Source organism: Triplophysa rosa, linkage group LG16 (assembly GCF_024868665.1).
Source record: "Triplophysa rosa linkage group LG16, Trosa_1v2, whole genome shotgun sequence".
NCBI lineage: Eukaryota > Metazoa > Chordata > Actinopteri > Cypriniformes > Nemacheilidae > Triplophysa > Triplophysa rosa.
Window position 1 is genome coordinate 4,303,548 of NC_079905.1, and position 16,529 is coordinate 4,320,076.

The following is a 16,529-nucleotide window of genomic DNA, read 5'->3' on the forward strand; positions in this document are numbered from 1 at the left end:
GATTTCCTATTGGGCTGTTTCATTGTCTGCTTTGAGACAGCGTTTTGCAAACCTTGCTCAATCATCTCAGATGGGCCGATTGAATAAACTGTCCCACCTGCCGAAGACTGAGATTCTTTTTGGCTATGTTCACAAGATCATTGATTTTAATTGGCACCATTTTTTTTAAAGTTTGACTCTTGAATTGTTGTTAAAAAGAATGACCTGAACACCTAGAAGAATGAGCTAACAACCAAAATCAAAGGCCCTCAGCGCAAGTCTTTAAAGCTTAAAGGGACAGTTTACAAAAATGTTAAAATCTGTCATAATTTATTTACAATAATTCCCAATGTTGTTAAATCACATTTCCTTTCCTTTGTGCAACAAAAAAAGACATAATTTAATGAATAAACACATCATGAGGTGTCATGGCGGTCATCATTTGTTTTCTTGGGTGTTTTATTAGAAGTGAATAATGTACATCCATGTGTCATGGTTCTGCCCCATCTTGTCTTGCTTTTCCTGATCTGGTGGCAGAATCATGACAGAACCTATTGTTTCATGTGGAGAGGGGCATTTTGGCACTGATGGCCTTCCATACTCTCCGGTCTCGTCATTGTTCCTGCCCTCTTTTGTGCTCATTATGATTTCATGCCCCACACCTGTCCCCTCTTGATTTTGACCCCTTATAATGCCCTTGTGTTTTCTGTCCTGTGCTGGTTCATTGTGTGTGTCATTCGTGTGATCTGTTTGGTGAGTTCTGTCTAGTCTAGTCTAGTCTAGTCTAGTCTAGTCTAGTCTAGTCTAGCCTTTTGTAGTTTTGTGAAATGTTTAACTTTAGTCTTAAGTGTAGTTAGTCTTAGTCCAGTCATGTTATTATAGTCCCCTGTTTTGTTATGTTACCCACTCGTGGGTTTTTGGTTTTGTCTTTATTATTTATTAAAGTCTGTTAACCCCTTACCCGCAGTCTGCGCCTGGGTCCTCTGTCCGTGTCTCACCTCCACGTTCATGACATCATGATATTAAAGTTACATACTCATTTAATACGAGTCTAATCCAACAGTAACATGGGTTTGAACAACACAAGGGTGACTAAATGATGACAGTATTTTATTTTTTGGGTGAACTAATTCTTTAATTAACCGATAACAGTGTAGGGCAAGACTTGGGTCACACCCAGATCACAAAACCAATAGATACATCTCCCAACATGAACAGTGCTGCACACTGTGAACACTCACACAATATTATGTGACGAACAACTAGTTGATTAGTGCAGCTCTGTTTACCCTGCACTTGTTTACCAAACGGATTCTCAAAATACAGGTGTGAAACATGGCAATTTAAGCTAGTCAGTTCAGTTCTAGAACGCGTTCACTCATTCTGAGCTGTGAATGAGACAGTATTTAACATATTTAAGTGGAGTCACAACTGTTTTGTTCTGCTATATGAACATTTAGCATAAATTTCTAACATTTTGTCTTCTATATCTTATTTGTCTTGTCGCTTCTAGCCACATTTTTTTCTAGCTGTCTATTCCTTGTCTTATCCTTTTTCTCTATCCCTTTTTATTTCGTCATTCATCTTTGTAATCAAATTTTTAATGCATCAGTACATCTTTCTTTTTCTCATTTCCTTCATCTCTCTTCTCCACCCTTGGTTCCTCAATCTAAATCAGCTTTTAAGTCATGACACTGCAGAATATTACCAGCGATTTGCTTGGCAGATGCCTTTATTCAAGGCCCGTTTCCACAATCACATTAGCCATTAATGCAGCTTGGGTGGCACTGAAGCGAATCGGGTTAAGTAGCTGCTCAAGGGTACAAACAGTAGAGGTCCACCTGGAGTTCAGATTCACTGATACACTTGCATTCAGATACATGCATCTGGACATTTTCAGAGAGACTTCTTGATCCTTTAATTTATATGCATGCACACATGAACAGCATCCTTTAAAATACATGAACATTTATTGAGACATTTCAGATTTATCATAATAAGAATTCATATTCTATTATTATGATTCTAATTCGGAGACGATTGCTATTTTTACTCTTATCTAAAAAAAAATGTTTGCAGGTGTTGGTATAATCTGCTAGTCATGTCAGCTAACAAGTTCAAGGTTAAAATGCTTGAATGTATCTCTGGCTCCACAAACTCAATTATGTCCTTAATCCACAGCTCAAAGATATAGTCAAAGGAAATGTAAGCATGTAGCCTTAAGTCATGGTGTTTGTGGCGAAAATGTCAGCATATATAAAAACATGAAAAAAAGTCAAAGCAGCAAACACAAAAACATAAATCTCGAGTTAATCTCCTGCACCGCACACTTTAATAATTCACACTATTGCATTTGAGTCTGCAGAATATAAAAACTACTTGATTGAGACAATAAGTACACAACAGCAATAATAATAAGTAAATAAAACACGCACAAGATTGAAATGTTCAGTTACACGGCGTGACAACTGACGCAGGGAAGAATATGGAAAGATTAATGAATTAGTTCACTGGGAAAAAGATGAATGAGGGACAGCTAACAGAGGAGGGGGAGAACAGAACACACCCATCTCCGTGTGATCTTGTATGCCCCGTGAATAAAAACCTTGGGAAAAGCAATTAAACACCAAACAAGGATACAAGACTACAGCGAGTCAGATTGATGATAATGGATTATCTGGATAATCAATGTGCCCATAGCAGGACTACTCATGAATTAATCACAACCAACACACGAAAGCAAACAGAAACAGCCTAGTTTTACTAATGTCTCCCGCTGCCTAGCAACGCCTGAGCCACAATCAGTACCCCACCATCGCTCAAAAGCGGAGCCAAATGTATCTGATTATAGACACATAAAGAACATGTGACTCAAACCGCTGTAAACAAGCACATGCTAGCAACATGCAGATGTGTTATCCTTACATACTCATTCAAAAGTCTCTGACAGGACAGGATGGGTGTCCATCATACAAAACAGGTGGAATTCTGCAGGGATTATAACTCAGTTTTGCAATTCTTTACGTTAAGCATACAGTTTTTAAAACTATGATATAAAACTTACTCACTTGTTTTTCTTTCATCTCTTCTTGCCAAAAATATTCATGTGAATAATATAATGACTCTTGCCATGTCAATATCGATACAGCATTGATTAAGCAAAATATGGCAGAACTTTTGAATTATTGATTTAGCCCCACCGCTATTACACCCTTTTGCTCCAATACTGCTGAGTTTCAGAAAACTTTGATTCTGCAACAGGAAGATAAAGTGAGAATCTTGTAACACAAAGACCTGGGGTACTGCAAGTGAAACAGTTCAATACTACTGTAGATGAGAAATGGACACTAGAGAGAGAAAGAGAGGAAAAAAAGAGCGTGATTGACAACAGACTCAATTGACGTGACATTCTATGCACAGGCAAGCACAAGGATGGCAGATACAGGGAGTTAAAGAAGTAATAGTTCTCCATCTCTCTCAACTCCTTTACCGCTGTCACCACAGCAACATGCCTGGAGGGGACAAGAGAGAGGCAGCATCCCTGACAAAAACAACAGAGGAGAGGAGCAACTGAAAGATGAAAAAAGACGGAGGTACAGAGTGATGTAGGGAATGACAATAGGCCCCTATATAAGCAAGAGATAGAGGATAGATCAATTAGTCATACATCACTGGTTTGTTTTCAAATGTATAAACTGAGAAGTCTAGAGACCCCATAGAGTGCAGTGAAATTACATTTGCATTTATTACTAATATAATGACAACAACAAATTGTTGTTGGCACACTTGCCTATGCAAAATACGCACCTAAACATTTATGTTAAACCAAAAGCAGCAAACCATTTAGTGAAACACAATCGAATCAAGATTTTTTCATACAGTAGGCTACTGGTAAAGTGGTTTCAGACCGTCTTTCATGGATTTTGTCATTTGAACGTGCTTTTTATGTCTCCTGGCCTTTGTACTGTCGTGTTGCATGTTTCGACACAGCTTCACGCCGCTATGTAATGTTATCCATGTTAACAGCCCCTTGATACATATCGAATTCAAATTCGGACTAAAAACGCACTAAGGGAGAACAAAAATCCACCCACAACACAAAACCAACAGTTCCTCAACAAATTTTCCTCAATAAAGAGGGAAAAGGCGCAATTAATTGCGTTTACCAAACAGTTAAGGTGAGAGGCGGGGGCGTGGCCGTTAAAACAGCAACCTGTCAATCACACAGCGCGGCGGCAGGCTGAGGAGAAAGCGTGTGTGAGCAAAGGACGCCACAGTCGCCTTATTTTTATATTACTGATTTGCATTGTGACAGCGTGTAGTCAAGAATAAATGCGGGATTTTAGAGAAGGTCAAAGAAGTTCCCTTGCCGGTTTTGTAAGTTGTCCGACTTAAAGAGTCATTTAGTTTTAACCTCAGTCAGTCAGTCGATGGTAACGCTAACGTTAGTCATCTAGGCAAACAAACACCTGCCACTGCTGACGGACTCTTTTGTATCTCGATATTTTACCGGATCACTTTTCTTTCCTTTATACGTTTTTGGTCAAGGAGGATTTGATTTGTAACTTGTTTCAGTGAATTCCGGCAGAGCTGCTCAGGATGCCTTGGATGAGCGTTTCTCTGCCTTGGAGTTGTATCGGGGAAAACGCAAAGCTCTGACTAACGAACAGCCACACTGCGGCAAGGCTTTGAGATAGAAACGCTTCGAGACTGACCGTGCGCTTGCCGAGTCGCAAGAATGTTATAAGAACGTTAGTTTTGCGCGGGACTGGTGGACTGAGAGTCGAAGAAGGTGAAGATAGACAGTGGGAGACGGGTGCAAGGTAACGGAGGGATATGATAATGGCTCTCGCGGCGGTTTGCCTTTACCTCCTCGCGCTCGCGTGGATGAACTCGCGTCAGGTCCACGGGAACAATCGCCACGCCGTGTACTGGAACAGCTCAAACATACAGTAAGTGTGTCTGTAAGTTTTGTTTGTAGACAGGGGATGTATAGTGACTGATTCCCGTGCGTTGGATGATACGTGGAGAAGGATTGAGAAAACGGGCACAGGTGTTTCTCACGGCACCTGTCAAAAATATGTCCAGGTCATGTTAATGGTTTTTTGTTACGTTTTAACTGTAAACAAAGCATAGTTTTATGACGATTGGATTATTTACACTGTTGCGTTATTTTGACATTCACTTGGTGATGTTCACCCCAAAATCTTACTGTACCGTTTAATTGAACTTTTATTTATACTCCCAAGACCAATTGTCAATGATAACTCGTCGTTTTTGAAAAATAACGAACATGTATCTTATATTTTAAAGAAAACGTATTTCTTTGTCTTGGTTTTTGAAATGATATATGACCCGGTCGTGTTCTTGGCAGGTTTCGCACGCGCACACACTTAAAGTTCTCCTCGTAAGTTTTGATTTAAGAGACGTTTGTCTCGTCACGTGCCACACGTTTTGGCTGGTGCTCTGAGCAAGTTGATAAAGTGTCATGATTGAGTCACGTTTGGTTCTACCTCCAGACCTATTTATTTCTCTCGCTGTCATACAACTGGATTCTGTGGTTGTGTGCTGACAGGTGATAATTCACATTATCTGACAGCCGACACTAGATGGCTAAATAATCTGTGAGGATATATGTATGTTGCTTTTGGCTACATTTCTCCTCTTTTTATATTGAAACGTAGAGGTTTTTTTGTCTCTGTAACAATGCTGCCCATGTTGCCCCTTCCCCTTGTCTATATGGCTTCTGTACTGTAGCCTTTCATCTTTTTTCTTTTTCTTTATTTTTCTATAATTACAAGAAGCGTTTGGGTGATAAATGAGAAGTCTTGTGCTTTTAGTGTTATTATTTTAAGATTAATCACATTTATCTCTCCTCTGATAAAAGGGAGGGCGAGCCCCATCCTCAGCCTCCTCCCATGTCTATTTGTATTCATCTCATCCACTTTTCTCCTGACGCTTTTCTGCATACCCGCTCTGCTTACCTGCTTTCATTCTTTTTTTGCTATATTATTCCCACTTTTGTCTTGAAATTTTGATATGCATCACTTTGTCTTTGATATAAATAGTAATATATAAATCGTCATATTTAAACAGAGCATCAGAATACATGGCATGGATGCAAGGGAGTATTGCTCTCCCAACCTGGCTTTGGCATTACTCAAAAACCTCTGGCACAAACAACCAGCCCAACAAGCACCAGCTGCAGTGGCAATTAAGTGTGTCATAGAGTTAGTGTGTGAGTGTTTGTGTGTAGAGATGAGATGAGAAGAGAGCCTCATTAATACCCTAGGTCTCATTATCTTAACTGCAGCATCTTCAAAGTGCACAGCAGTCACACGTTTTCCTGTGTGTCACATTCTGTTGATGCTGTTATCTTTTACCTTTAATTATCCTTTGTCTTTGAACACAAGTTTTGGTTAGATGTCTACAGATGTCTATTTATCTGTATTCATACAGCGAGATAAAAATGGGCTCCAAAAATATTTTTATCCATCGTGTTTCATTGGTTAATAAAAACCAGGGGCCTCATGTACAAAGACTTGCGTTGATTCCATACTAAAACATTGCGTATGGACAAAGCTGTAAATGTGCGTACGCACAAAAAGCTCATGCCTGACATGAAGTTGTCGTGGAGGAACGCACATTCTCACGTTAATTTCACTGTTAGTACATCCGACCGTGAGCGTGAAAGCTGGCGTACGCAGCGTTTTTATGCGTACGCAGCACAGATACATGAGTCCCCAGGTGCTTGGTTTACTCTATTCAGTAGACAATATAAAAAGTGTGTATGTGAGATTGAAGAGAGAATTACAAAGCATACAGTACTAAAGTGTGTGTGGTTATTATTTGCCTTGGTAGTTGTAAGCCTGGTGAGACTGAATGTGGTAGTGAGGAAAAACACCATTTGTGAGGACTGGTGATGTGTTTTCGTGTTCCTGTAGTGTCTCTAGAGTTGATGAATACTTCTATTAGTTGTGTGCATGTTCAGAACTCTGTGCAAGAACATCGCTACCTGCATATTTCTGTTAGTACTGAGCCTATTTCTACTCCCACACTGGGAAAAGATCTGTAAAATAATGCGTAAACTGACCCAGATTGCAGGTAGCTGAGGAACCCGCCGAGGCCTTACGGCATGAATACTGATCCCGGATCAGTCCTGAGAGGCTTAAAGCTCCGGGCCACACGCTGCTCAGAAGCGCATGCAGGCATGGTACAAACTGGAGCAACAATCTCCTTACCAACCGGTTCCCATGAGCCCCTCAAGGGTATGTGAGTGTTTGTGACCAGGGAAGTGGCCCAGCGGGTCGTCACAACTCTAGCTGAGACCCTACTTTGCTACATCTGTAAGCTTAACGCTCTGTCCAGATGGCAACATCAGGACATCCAGTGAGAAGTTACGTGGCTAACGCCCGCAGAAAGTGTAAAAAAGGCCCATGGCTCTCACAACGCTGAGGCAGATAAAAGTGTTGACTGATAAAAGCAATTTCATGGATGCAGCGAGAAACCACGCTCACAAAATCTGTTTGAAATTTCTCTGGAAAGTCAAGCGAATGGAAGATAATCAATCACGTGAGATGATGTGTCTGGGGAAAATGCCAAATCGGGATAAAGTCAGAAAGAACACGGATTCTGGTGTAATAGAACAGGAATTTGCAGGAGTCTTCTGAGTAGCTCAGATAGGTATAAACAAGCAAACAGAATAAGCATGGAGTGCAGGGATACGGATGGTGGGGATGACTCTGTAACACACGGCTGGGCTTTGATTGCATCTGCACGGCCCCATTAGCAGTCAACGCTCTCAGCTTTTGCCGTGGCAGTGCCAGCAACCCAAGCTCATTACAGCTGTCCCGGCTAATGGAACACACACTCGCACACAAAGTCATTTAGATACGTGCTATCCACACGCACATGCAAAGTCTGTAGCACACAAGTGTGCATGCTAATGTACAAAATGCGTATCGAACTGACAAGCCAGCATATGAGAAGGTACACGCGTACACATGAAGTGACAAGAAAAAAAACATACACACACACACACACACACACACACACACAGTAAATCAATGCTGCTCCCAGGTTCTCTGCTAATTAGAGAAGTTTGATGCGGTACATGTGCAGCGGAGCATGGTAGCCGTAGGGTACGTTTCCTGTGGCGGTGTGGCTTTTTGCACCCAGAACCAGGTTGGTGTCACTGCCAGGTATCAGAGCAGGGCCCTTTAATTGGTCAACCTATGTCAACATGATGATAACAAATGAGAGCCCTGTGCTCAGATCGCACAGCTAAAAACACTTGGCGCTCTAGGCAGCGGTGAAGGGCACGAGTACTGCTTATGTAAGAGCAGAGTTACGTTAGGAGAGAGACAATAGAATTGAGTGTCTTCTCAGGGATTGTTCTGTGTAAAAGAAACATATGAGCTGCGACACACCTTCAAGAACTGTCTCAGATGGCTGAACAAATGAACTACTTCACATGTTTCAAAATCATCTGTTTTAATTAATTTAAGCATTTTTTATTTTTATTTCTGTTTGGAAAAAATCAATTGATATACTGTCTCACCTCAATGAGGAGGATAAAATAATTGGTTAAATTGTGACCCTGAATGTGGTGGTTATAAAAAATAAGTCCTACCTTTTAGTTAAAAGAGCAAATCACTTCATTGGTAAAAGCCATTGCCTCCTGTTTACATGCTGCAGCAGCACCAACCTAAAAATTAACGATACCATTGGTTTTATATTGTATTAGTGATATGTTATTGAAATGTAAGCTTGGACAGCAGTTAACAATTGTTTATTCCCAATTCAAGTAAATATGATCTGTAATTGCATGTTGGTTGTGTTGGTAGATGGCTCTCTGGGGATGGTGCCAAGATAACCACAATATGGACCAAGTGGCATTAAAGTGATTTTAAGCAGACCAGCTCCAGTTTTAAGGTCTTAGTCGTGGAGCATTTTTTTTGTAGCAGTGCTGCTGTATGTTCTTTGATGTAAAGCTTTGATTTTAAGCAGACAATCTAATTACAGAGGTGGCAGTGCAATGTTGCTACCATTATGGATCGTTTCTTTAATATAAGACCAGTCGGATTGCATTTTGCTCTACTGTTAGATGAAACAAGACTAGTGGGTGGGAAAAACAGTGGCAAGGAGTAGGAAACTTTCTTATATTTAGTGCACAGTCTCCTTTGCTACAGAGCAAATTATCATCTTGACAAATGGCTTCCCTGGGAAATGGAGGCATTGGGTGGAGTGATCAATGACCAGCCGAGCGGGGGGGGGCTTCCTCCTGCAGCTCATTACAGTCACATATATCCTATTAATGAAAAAAATCAGACAAAACTCACACAGAAAAACAAGGTCGCACACTGAGCACAGTTGCTGACAACAAAAAATGTCTGCTTCGGTAAGCAATGCATAGAGACACTTGTTCTAACTTCTGCTTTGCTTTGGAAGGGTTATGAGTACTTTGATATTTTTTTAATTGTTGTTCTATGGGCCTGTCCTTAATTTTAAAGTCACCATGAAATCAAAAAGGAAAATTCGAAGTGTTTTACACAGTAATGCAGTGATTATTATAAATGATTTATCCAGGCACACTTTCTTTTTTAAAAAATTCATTCACACTTGTAATCTTTAATCAAAAACATTAAGCTCCTCTCCCCCTCAACAACAACTCTTCACCACATGACGTAAGCAACAAAAAAGAGGTAGGAGTACTGACTGTCCAATGGCCAGGCATGGCATTTTTAGCCCTCCCCTCCAGGCCCAAATTGCAACAAACCTATCTATAGGGGAAGGGCAAAATAAAGCCCCGCCCTAATTTTTTTTCTAATTTCAGAAGCATTTTCACATGGATATACTTCACGATATGGAAAAGAAGTAAATTGCAACTTATGTTTCATGGTGACTTTTAATATGTGCTCACCACGACCAAAAATATAATTATTTTTGTGATTACTACAGATTTGCTTTAGCAATAATTGAATGTCAGAAAAGCATTTCCCTGCATTGTCTTACTTGGATGTAAAATTGTGATGAATTCACGTTCTCCAAGTTAGTCCTCATGCCAAGGGAAGGGACTTAATTTGTGCAGGTAGATAAAATCTATTTCAGTCTTTGAGCATGTTTTTAGTCAGCGAACAAGAGGAAAGTCAGGTATTGATGAAATGGAACACAGAATAAAATTATTAGCAGAGCAAGGAATTACTCAAGGTGTTAAAAGAATTGGGGACTGGCAAATTAATTAAAGTAGAGAAATGAGGAGCAACAATGAAGATTAGAAAGTTAATTGGAAATGGAGGATATAGAATGCGGGGGAATTTTAGAAATTGTTTTTGCCTGGAAAAGGTTAAATGTAGGAAAATAATATAGCTATGTGTGACGGTAATCATTGTGCTGCGAGACAAAGAAATGTGAAATGCTGATCTGTACTCCGTTATGCCATAGCAACGCTCTCAAGGAAAGAAAACGACAAGTAGATTTGACAGCAGATTACATGCGAGGCAGTCCATCTGGCTTGGCCTGATGGAAAAGACTTTGTGATTCTGCATACCAAATGTACCTTATTTACCAGCATGCTGTACTAAGCTATTCGTCGCCAATGTCTGTCAGTAAATAGGAAATGGCTATTTTTGAAATGATTTGCACAGGCTTTAGCATACAAACAGTGTTCTCTCTTTCGCTATCAGATCTTCCAAAAACCTAATCAGTCAGAACCCTAATCGACGTGTGATCTACTTGAGTGAATCTTTAATGAGGTGAATGCACTACAACCTGTTTTCTGTTGCCCCCAACAAGTCTGGATCATTCCTGTAGAACTGACACATCTGTACTTAGCGTCCCTCTAGTCTCCTGCCTTCTGCATGCATAAAGAAAAAACCCGTCTCTGCCGTCTGGAAGAATGTACGCAGAGCGGCTGCGTAGTAGTGCTGGGCGGTATGACCATAAATTAATATAATGGTATTTCCCAGATTTATACCGGTTTCTCGGTACATGGCGGTATTTTTTACACCACATTTTCTACTGATTGAGAGAGGAAATACTGCAGTTGATTGACTTAAAATGTCCTTTTATACTGTCATGGTGTGAATATTGTAGAAAAAGTCCACACTAGTATTTTACAGGTTTGTAAGTCCCACAAAATGATGCTGTTTATAAAGAAGTGGCACTCATGATGAAGTGAAGGAATCAGGATGCATGACAGTTGCAGTCAAAATACAGAACCTTTTAATTGTGCAAATTTCGCTAAACAACTTGTAACTACACAATGTAAACAATCCCCTTCCCCTATAATAACTGCAACGTTTTGACTTCTTTAACAACTGAATAACATGCTAAGGTAACTTGCATACATAATATTTAAGCAAATAAATAGAGAACAGTGCTCGAAATTAACTTTTTTCCTTGGTAGCACCATATCTGTGGGTAGCACTTCAAGAGTTGGGAGTACCTACCCGAAAATGAATACCATGGTCTGTCTGAATAGTTGAATACAAAATAGTAACAATTTTACCAGTAAAACATGCATGTGATATCTGCTGTGTTTTACATAGTCATAATGGCTTCATGATTTCCTGAAATCATATTTTTAATCATAAAACAAAGGCTTAAATTAGATATGAGAGAGGAAAGCGATTGCATCACTAAGGCTGTCACGATTATTAAATAATCGTCTCATCGCGATTGTTTGACCTCATCGCGGTGATTTCGGATCATCGCAATTATCGCACATCTCTATAGAAGACACTAGGGGGAGCTGTAGTGCATCTGCATATTGCATATTTTAGTGTATATATTGTTACTAAAGCATGGTAATACTTGTAAAATGTACCACCACAACACAATCACTTAAAAAAAACTAAAACATATACAAATTACCTGCAGTACAATTTAATATTATTTAAGCAAATCTCAGTGTGAAAAGAAAACCAGTCTACCAAAATTTAATTAACACACAAGTAAAATCTTACTGTAGTCTTGCAAGTGAGAAAAAAACAGACTAGAAGCTTTTCTATGACTTATAGTATTTTAATGGTGGCTTCAATTCACACCTGATCAATTTACTTCATTTACAAGTATTTGGTGGTTGTATTATTGACAGGTAAAAGCCTAAACCTTAAATATATGATGACCCAACTTTTTCCGATGTATTTCCAAGAAAAAAACATAGTCTTGTATTCAGAACAATATGGTCGTTTCAATCGCAGAATCAAAAATGAATGAGAATTAAATGTCAAAGCTCAAAAACAGACAATTAATCGTCATAATCGCCAAAGCCCTAAAACAGACAATTAATCGCCATAATCGCAATGATTTATTAGACAATTAATCGTCAATCAAATTTCATAATCGTGACAGCCCTACGCATCACGCTGTCAATCCTCTTTCCTCTACTGACCTTTATTTCTCATCATAGCATACAGATAAACAGTTAAAACTAAAAACACATAATGTTATATGCATATATTGAGCCAGGTATGAGGGGAACACTCTCACTTTTTGAAGATGTTTGCTCGTGAGTGTATTTAATATAACGTGCAATTGCTACACCTGTGTTACAGTCATCTGCTGTTAAGCCGTGCGGTGCGCGCTCCCATTGTGATGCGAATGGAATATGTTCCGCTCATGTGCGATTTGCAGGCGAACATCCAAACGCCTCCTTTTAGCACATGTTTATATAGAAAAATTATGAAACAGTAGTGCCGCGGCATAGAAAGATGTATTCTGTGCGAATGGCCGGTCACAGTGCAACAGTTAAAAGGGACCCCACTGAAACAGTGTTGCGCTGCGCCACGTTCCGCACGTTGTTTGAGACATACACCGGTAATGCGGTATATTAAAAATTCATATCATAACAAAAATACACACTGGTATTTGATATGAACCGGTATATCGCCCAGCACTACTGCATAGTGGTATGTGTCCGTCTTGTTCCTCTTTATTTTCGGCATGGAGGATGACAGTCCGTAAGGACCTTGTGAATTCCCTGCCACTCTGTGACTCATGCCTACATCCTCTGCAAAGTAAAACCAATGGCTCACCGTGTAATTCCTTGGCGTTCCCACGGGAAAGTCAGATTGAGGAAAGAGAGGGTGATCGATTCAAGCTGAATGCAGGAAGGGCCTCTAGCCTCCAAATAAATATATAACCATTAGAAACGAGGCCTTCGGTGCCCGAAGAGCGGTCGATTTCAGGCCTCGTGATAATCAATGCGCAAATTCATTTTTGGTTGAATGTGACGGTGTGTGAGAAATACCAATTAGAATTGAGACCAGAGTGGGCAAAGAGAAGAGAAATTGATTTGAATCTTAGAGAAGTGAGGGTAAAGATGAGCTTTCTCTAGCCTCAGGTCACAGCCTTTAGACACCCAAGGAAAATGTAGAGAGAAGGAAAGTAATGTGAATTCGAAGTCGACAGCGGAGAGGTAGATATGGGTCACTTAAAGTAAGCACTTTCATGAAGGTGAAGCATTTCCATTTATTTGTGATGCTATCTAAGGCAAGCAACAGTGTTGGGGTTAGAGGAACTTAAGGCTAGAGATGCTTTAACATGCATTGCAGAGGGACCTGGATCATGGAACCTGCGTATTATTATATAGGTTTGCTTATAACAGTGAACAGCGACCATTCTAGACACCCCCCTAACAACCCTGAGCAGCACAGCAACCGCATAGAGATGCGCTAACAACCCCTCTGGACATTTTAGAAACACGCTGGCAGCCACCCAGAAAAGCATCACTCAACATTTTCCCCCGTAATGGTAAATCTAGTTTAAAATAGTGTTTTGTAAACTCTGATCTCACTGCTGTTCTCACCTTGGTTTCAGCTTCTATACCAAAAGAAATAAATCATAAACTGTATATGTTAAAGTTGAATTAGACATGTGCACCATAAGTGTAAAAGAAAAGTCTTTACTGTCATTTGTAGATCTTCTGATAGTGCCTGTGGATTTATGTAACGCTTAAATGCACTGTTTTTTGTGGCCTTTTCTCACTTCAGAAAACTGCTTCTGTCAGACCTGTAGAGGTACAAGTGCTTTTAAAATAATCTCTAAAGCTATCCATGTTGCTATAAACACAAAGAAAGCCAAGTGGAGTTCAGTACATTGTATGAGCTTTAAAAGCTGCATTTACCCGGTATAGTCTTCCTCACTGTTTGTCTACTGTAATTCTTTGTAGCTGAAGCTTGCGGCCCAGATGTCTGTATACCTCCTTAAAACTGTGCTCTAGTCCAGGGGTTCCCAAACTTTTCAGCACGCGACCCCCAAGATAACAGTGCCAGGGACTCGAGACCCCCACTATCCTCGGAGTTGGGTAAAGTATACAAACATTTTACGCATTTAAGTCGCTTTTATTAAAATGCCTTAGAAGAAACCATTACTGATGTGCATCTTGAGACAAAACAATGGCACTGACATGTTTCAAGATATGTCAGGACAAGTTATTTTCAGTTTAGATAGCTCAAAATTAATTTTAGTTTGGGACTAGTCTTAAGTCTAGTCTGTGAAACCGGGGCTACATGATTTTATATTTAGGCTATTTACTCATTATTTTACTTGTTGCTATACATAAACCATGAACTATTACTACAGATGGTCAAATTTCATCAAACTGATTTGAGTGCTGATGGATGTCCTCTTTATGAAAACGCCGGCCTCTTTTCGTACCTGAGGACGATGGCGTTTCTGACTGCAGCGCTTCTCCGCCCTCTTCCCTGCATTGGCTTTTGTCGATATTAACTAACGTTTAATTTTGACAAATAAAATATCCTAAACTTAAAGCCTGAAAAGTAATCTGCGTACACATGGAAATGTTTAACGTGGTGCTGTAAATTGACTTGCTGCACCTAACCTAATGCGGTTGCTAATGTAATCACCTCAGGGGTCACGTTCGAGGGGGAGGAAATTACAAAGGCTGATGGCTTTTTATTTGCATGGTTTTATTTTTAACTTAACTAATATTTTCATATTTTGTTGCACTTATTGATTAAATACGCTTTTCCTTATAATAAAAAAGTATTTCTGGAAATCATATTATGACCCCACCCTTGCTGCCTTGCGACCCACTGGGGGGTCCCAACCCCTACTTTGGGAACCCCTGCTCTAGTCGGAGTGGACATGAAAAAATTAGAGATGCACCGATTGCAATTTTCTTTGCCGATTTCCGATTTTATTACAAGTGAAACCTGCCGATTCCGATTTTTGCCGATTCCGATTTTCTACCCACAAACTATAATTGACAGTAGTATACTGTATATAAAACCATATTAACTTTTCTTCAATACACATTTTTTTCATTTTCATTGAATAAATGATTGAACATTACAATTTTCCCCAAATTTCCCTAAATGCAGTTCTCCAAGCTGCATTAAATTACAGAATCTTCTCTTTCCCAAACAACTCTTAAATTGAAGAACTCTGTGACTGAAAAGAAGTACAAATAATAAAATATAACTAAACATGTCACTTAATTTACCTTTTTCATTTTGTACTCATCTCACAAAAGTCTAAGATAACAATAAAATACTTTAGCTTTATTCTCGTCTGTTTCCGTTTATGAAACTAACATTGCTTTATTTCATTTTTTCTGAAATGTAAAATAAATTGTCTTTATCTTGTGTCTGTAGGATTTAAAGAAGTGGGTTGATTTTTGCTGCAGCTTCAATAAAAAAGTTAAAAATCTTATGAGTGAATTCTACTCTAAAGATGTATATGTATTTGCAGTTTTTTGTGTTAGTAAAGAACTCAATCAGATATATATCACATATATTGGTTGATTTATTCATTTTTTTATATTTTGGATTTTTAAAAACAAGTAGAAGTCGTGTTGAATGTCATTTTACCTAGGTGAAATGACCACAGTTTTAACGTAAGACAAGGAATCAGGTTGAATGGAATTTACGTTTGTTTTACACAGAGTGAACGACTTCAACATGAGTTTAGCATGCGTCAGAGTTTAGCATGATGCTAATAGCATCACTGTTAGCATAAATACCCCATGTAGACGGAGCAGCGAGAGATGAACTACAGTCTGTACAGTAAATGATGCGTGTGCACGCGTGCGTGCAGTCAGCGGATATGAAAGATGCGCGTCAGTCAGCAGAGACTCGCGGTCCGGTGGACCCACATGCGAGTATAAACGAGCCGTGAAAGACAGGCTGTGCGCGCGAACGTTTACATGTTTACTTGCGGCTTTGAGTGTACTGACGGCTGTGACGTTCTTACCCGCATCACGGGAAACAGAAGATCGGCTTGGAATCGCATTTTTGGTCATGTTCAAATATTCTGTCTACCCCTTTTTGTTCACTCCAAGTGTTTCATGTGACGGATAAAACCGTGTTCCAGTGAGCTCTGTTTGTTTTATGAAAGGTAATCGTGTGTGACATCACTTTCTCCAGTCCCTCTGATAGCCTCCCTGAAGAAGTACTGTCAACACCGTAACCTAAGGTGTCTACTTGTTAAAAGGTCAGCTGGTTAGATGTTCTGTATGTGGCTGCCATGACAACCGAAAGAACCATACCATACCATATGTTGTACACTTGTCAGCTCCTAGATAT

At 39.6% G+C, this 16,529-nt stretch overlaps 1 protein-coding gene across 2 annotated transcripts in view; it reads left to right on the plus strand.

Annotated features, from left to right (window-relative positions):
• Window positions 1-4,216: 4,216 nt before the first annotated feature.
• Window positions 4,217-16,529, plus strand: part of efna3a (ephrin-A3a) — a 68,229-nt gene continuing 55,916 nt past the window's right edge. For both annotated transcript variants that reach the window (XM_057354593.1, XM_057354594.1), the window contains exon 1: window positions 4,217-4,931. In XM_057354593.1, coding sequence (XP_057210576.1) covers window positions 4,816-4,931 — 116 coding nt within the window. In that variant the 5' untranslated portion in view covers window positions 4,217-4,815. The remainder of the gene's footprint in view (window positions 4,932-16,529) is intronic.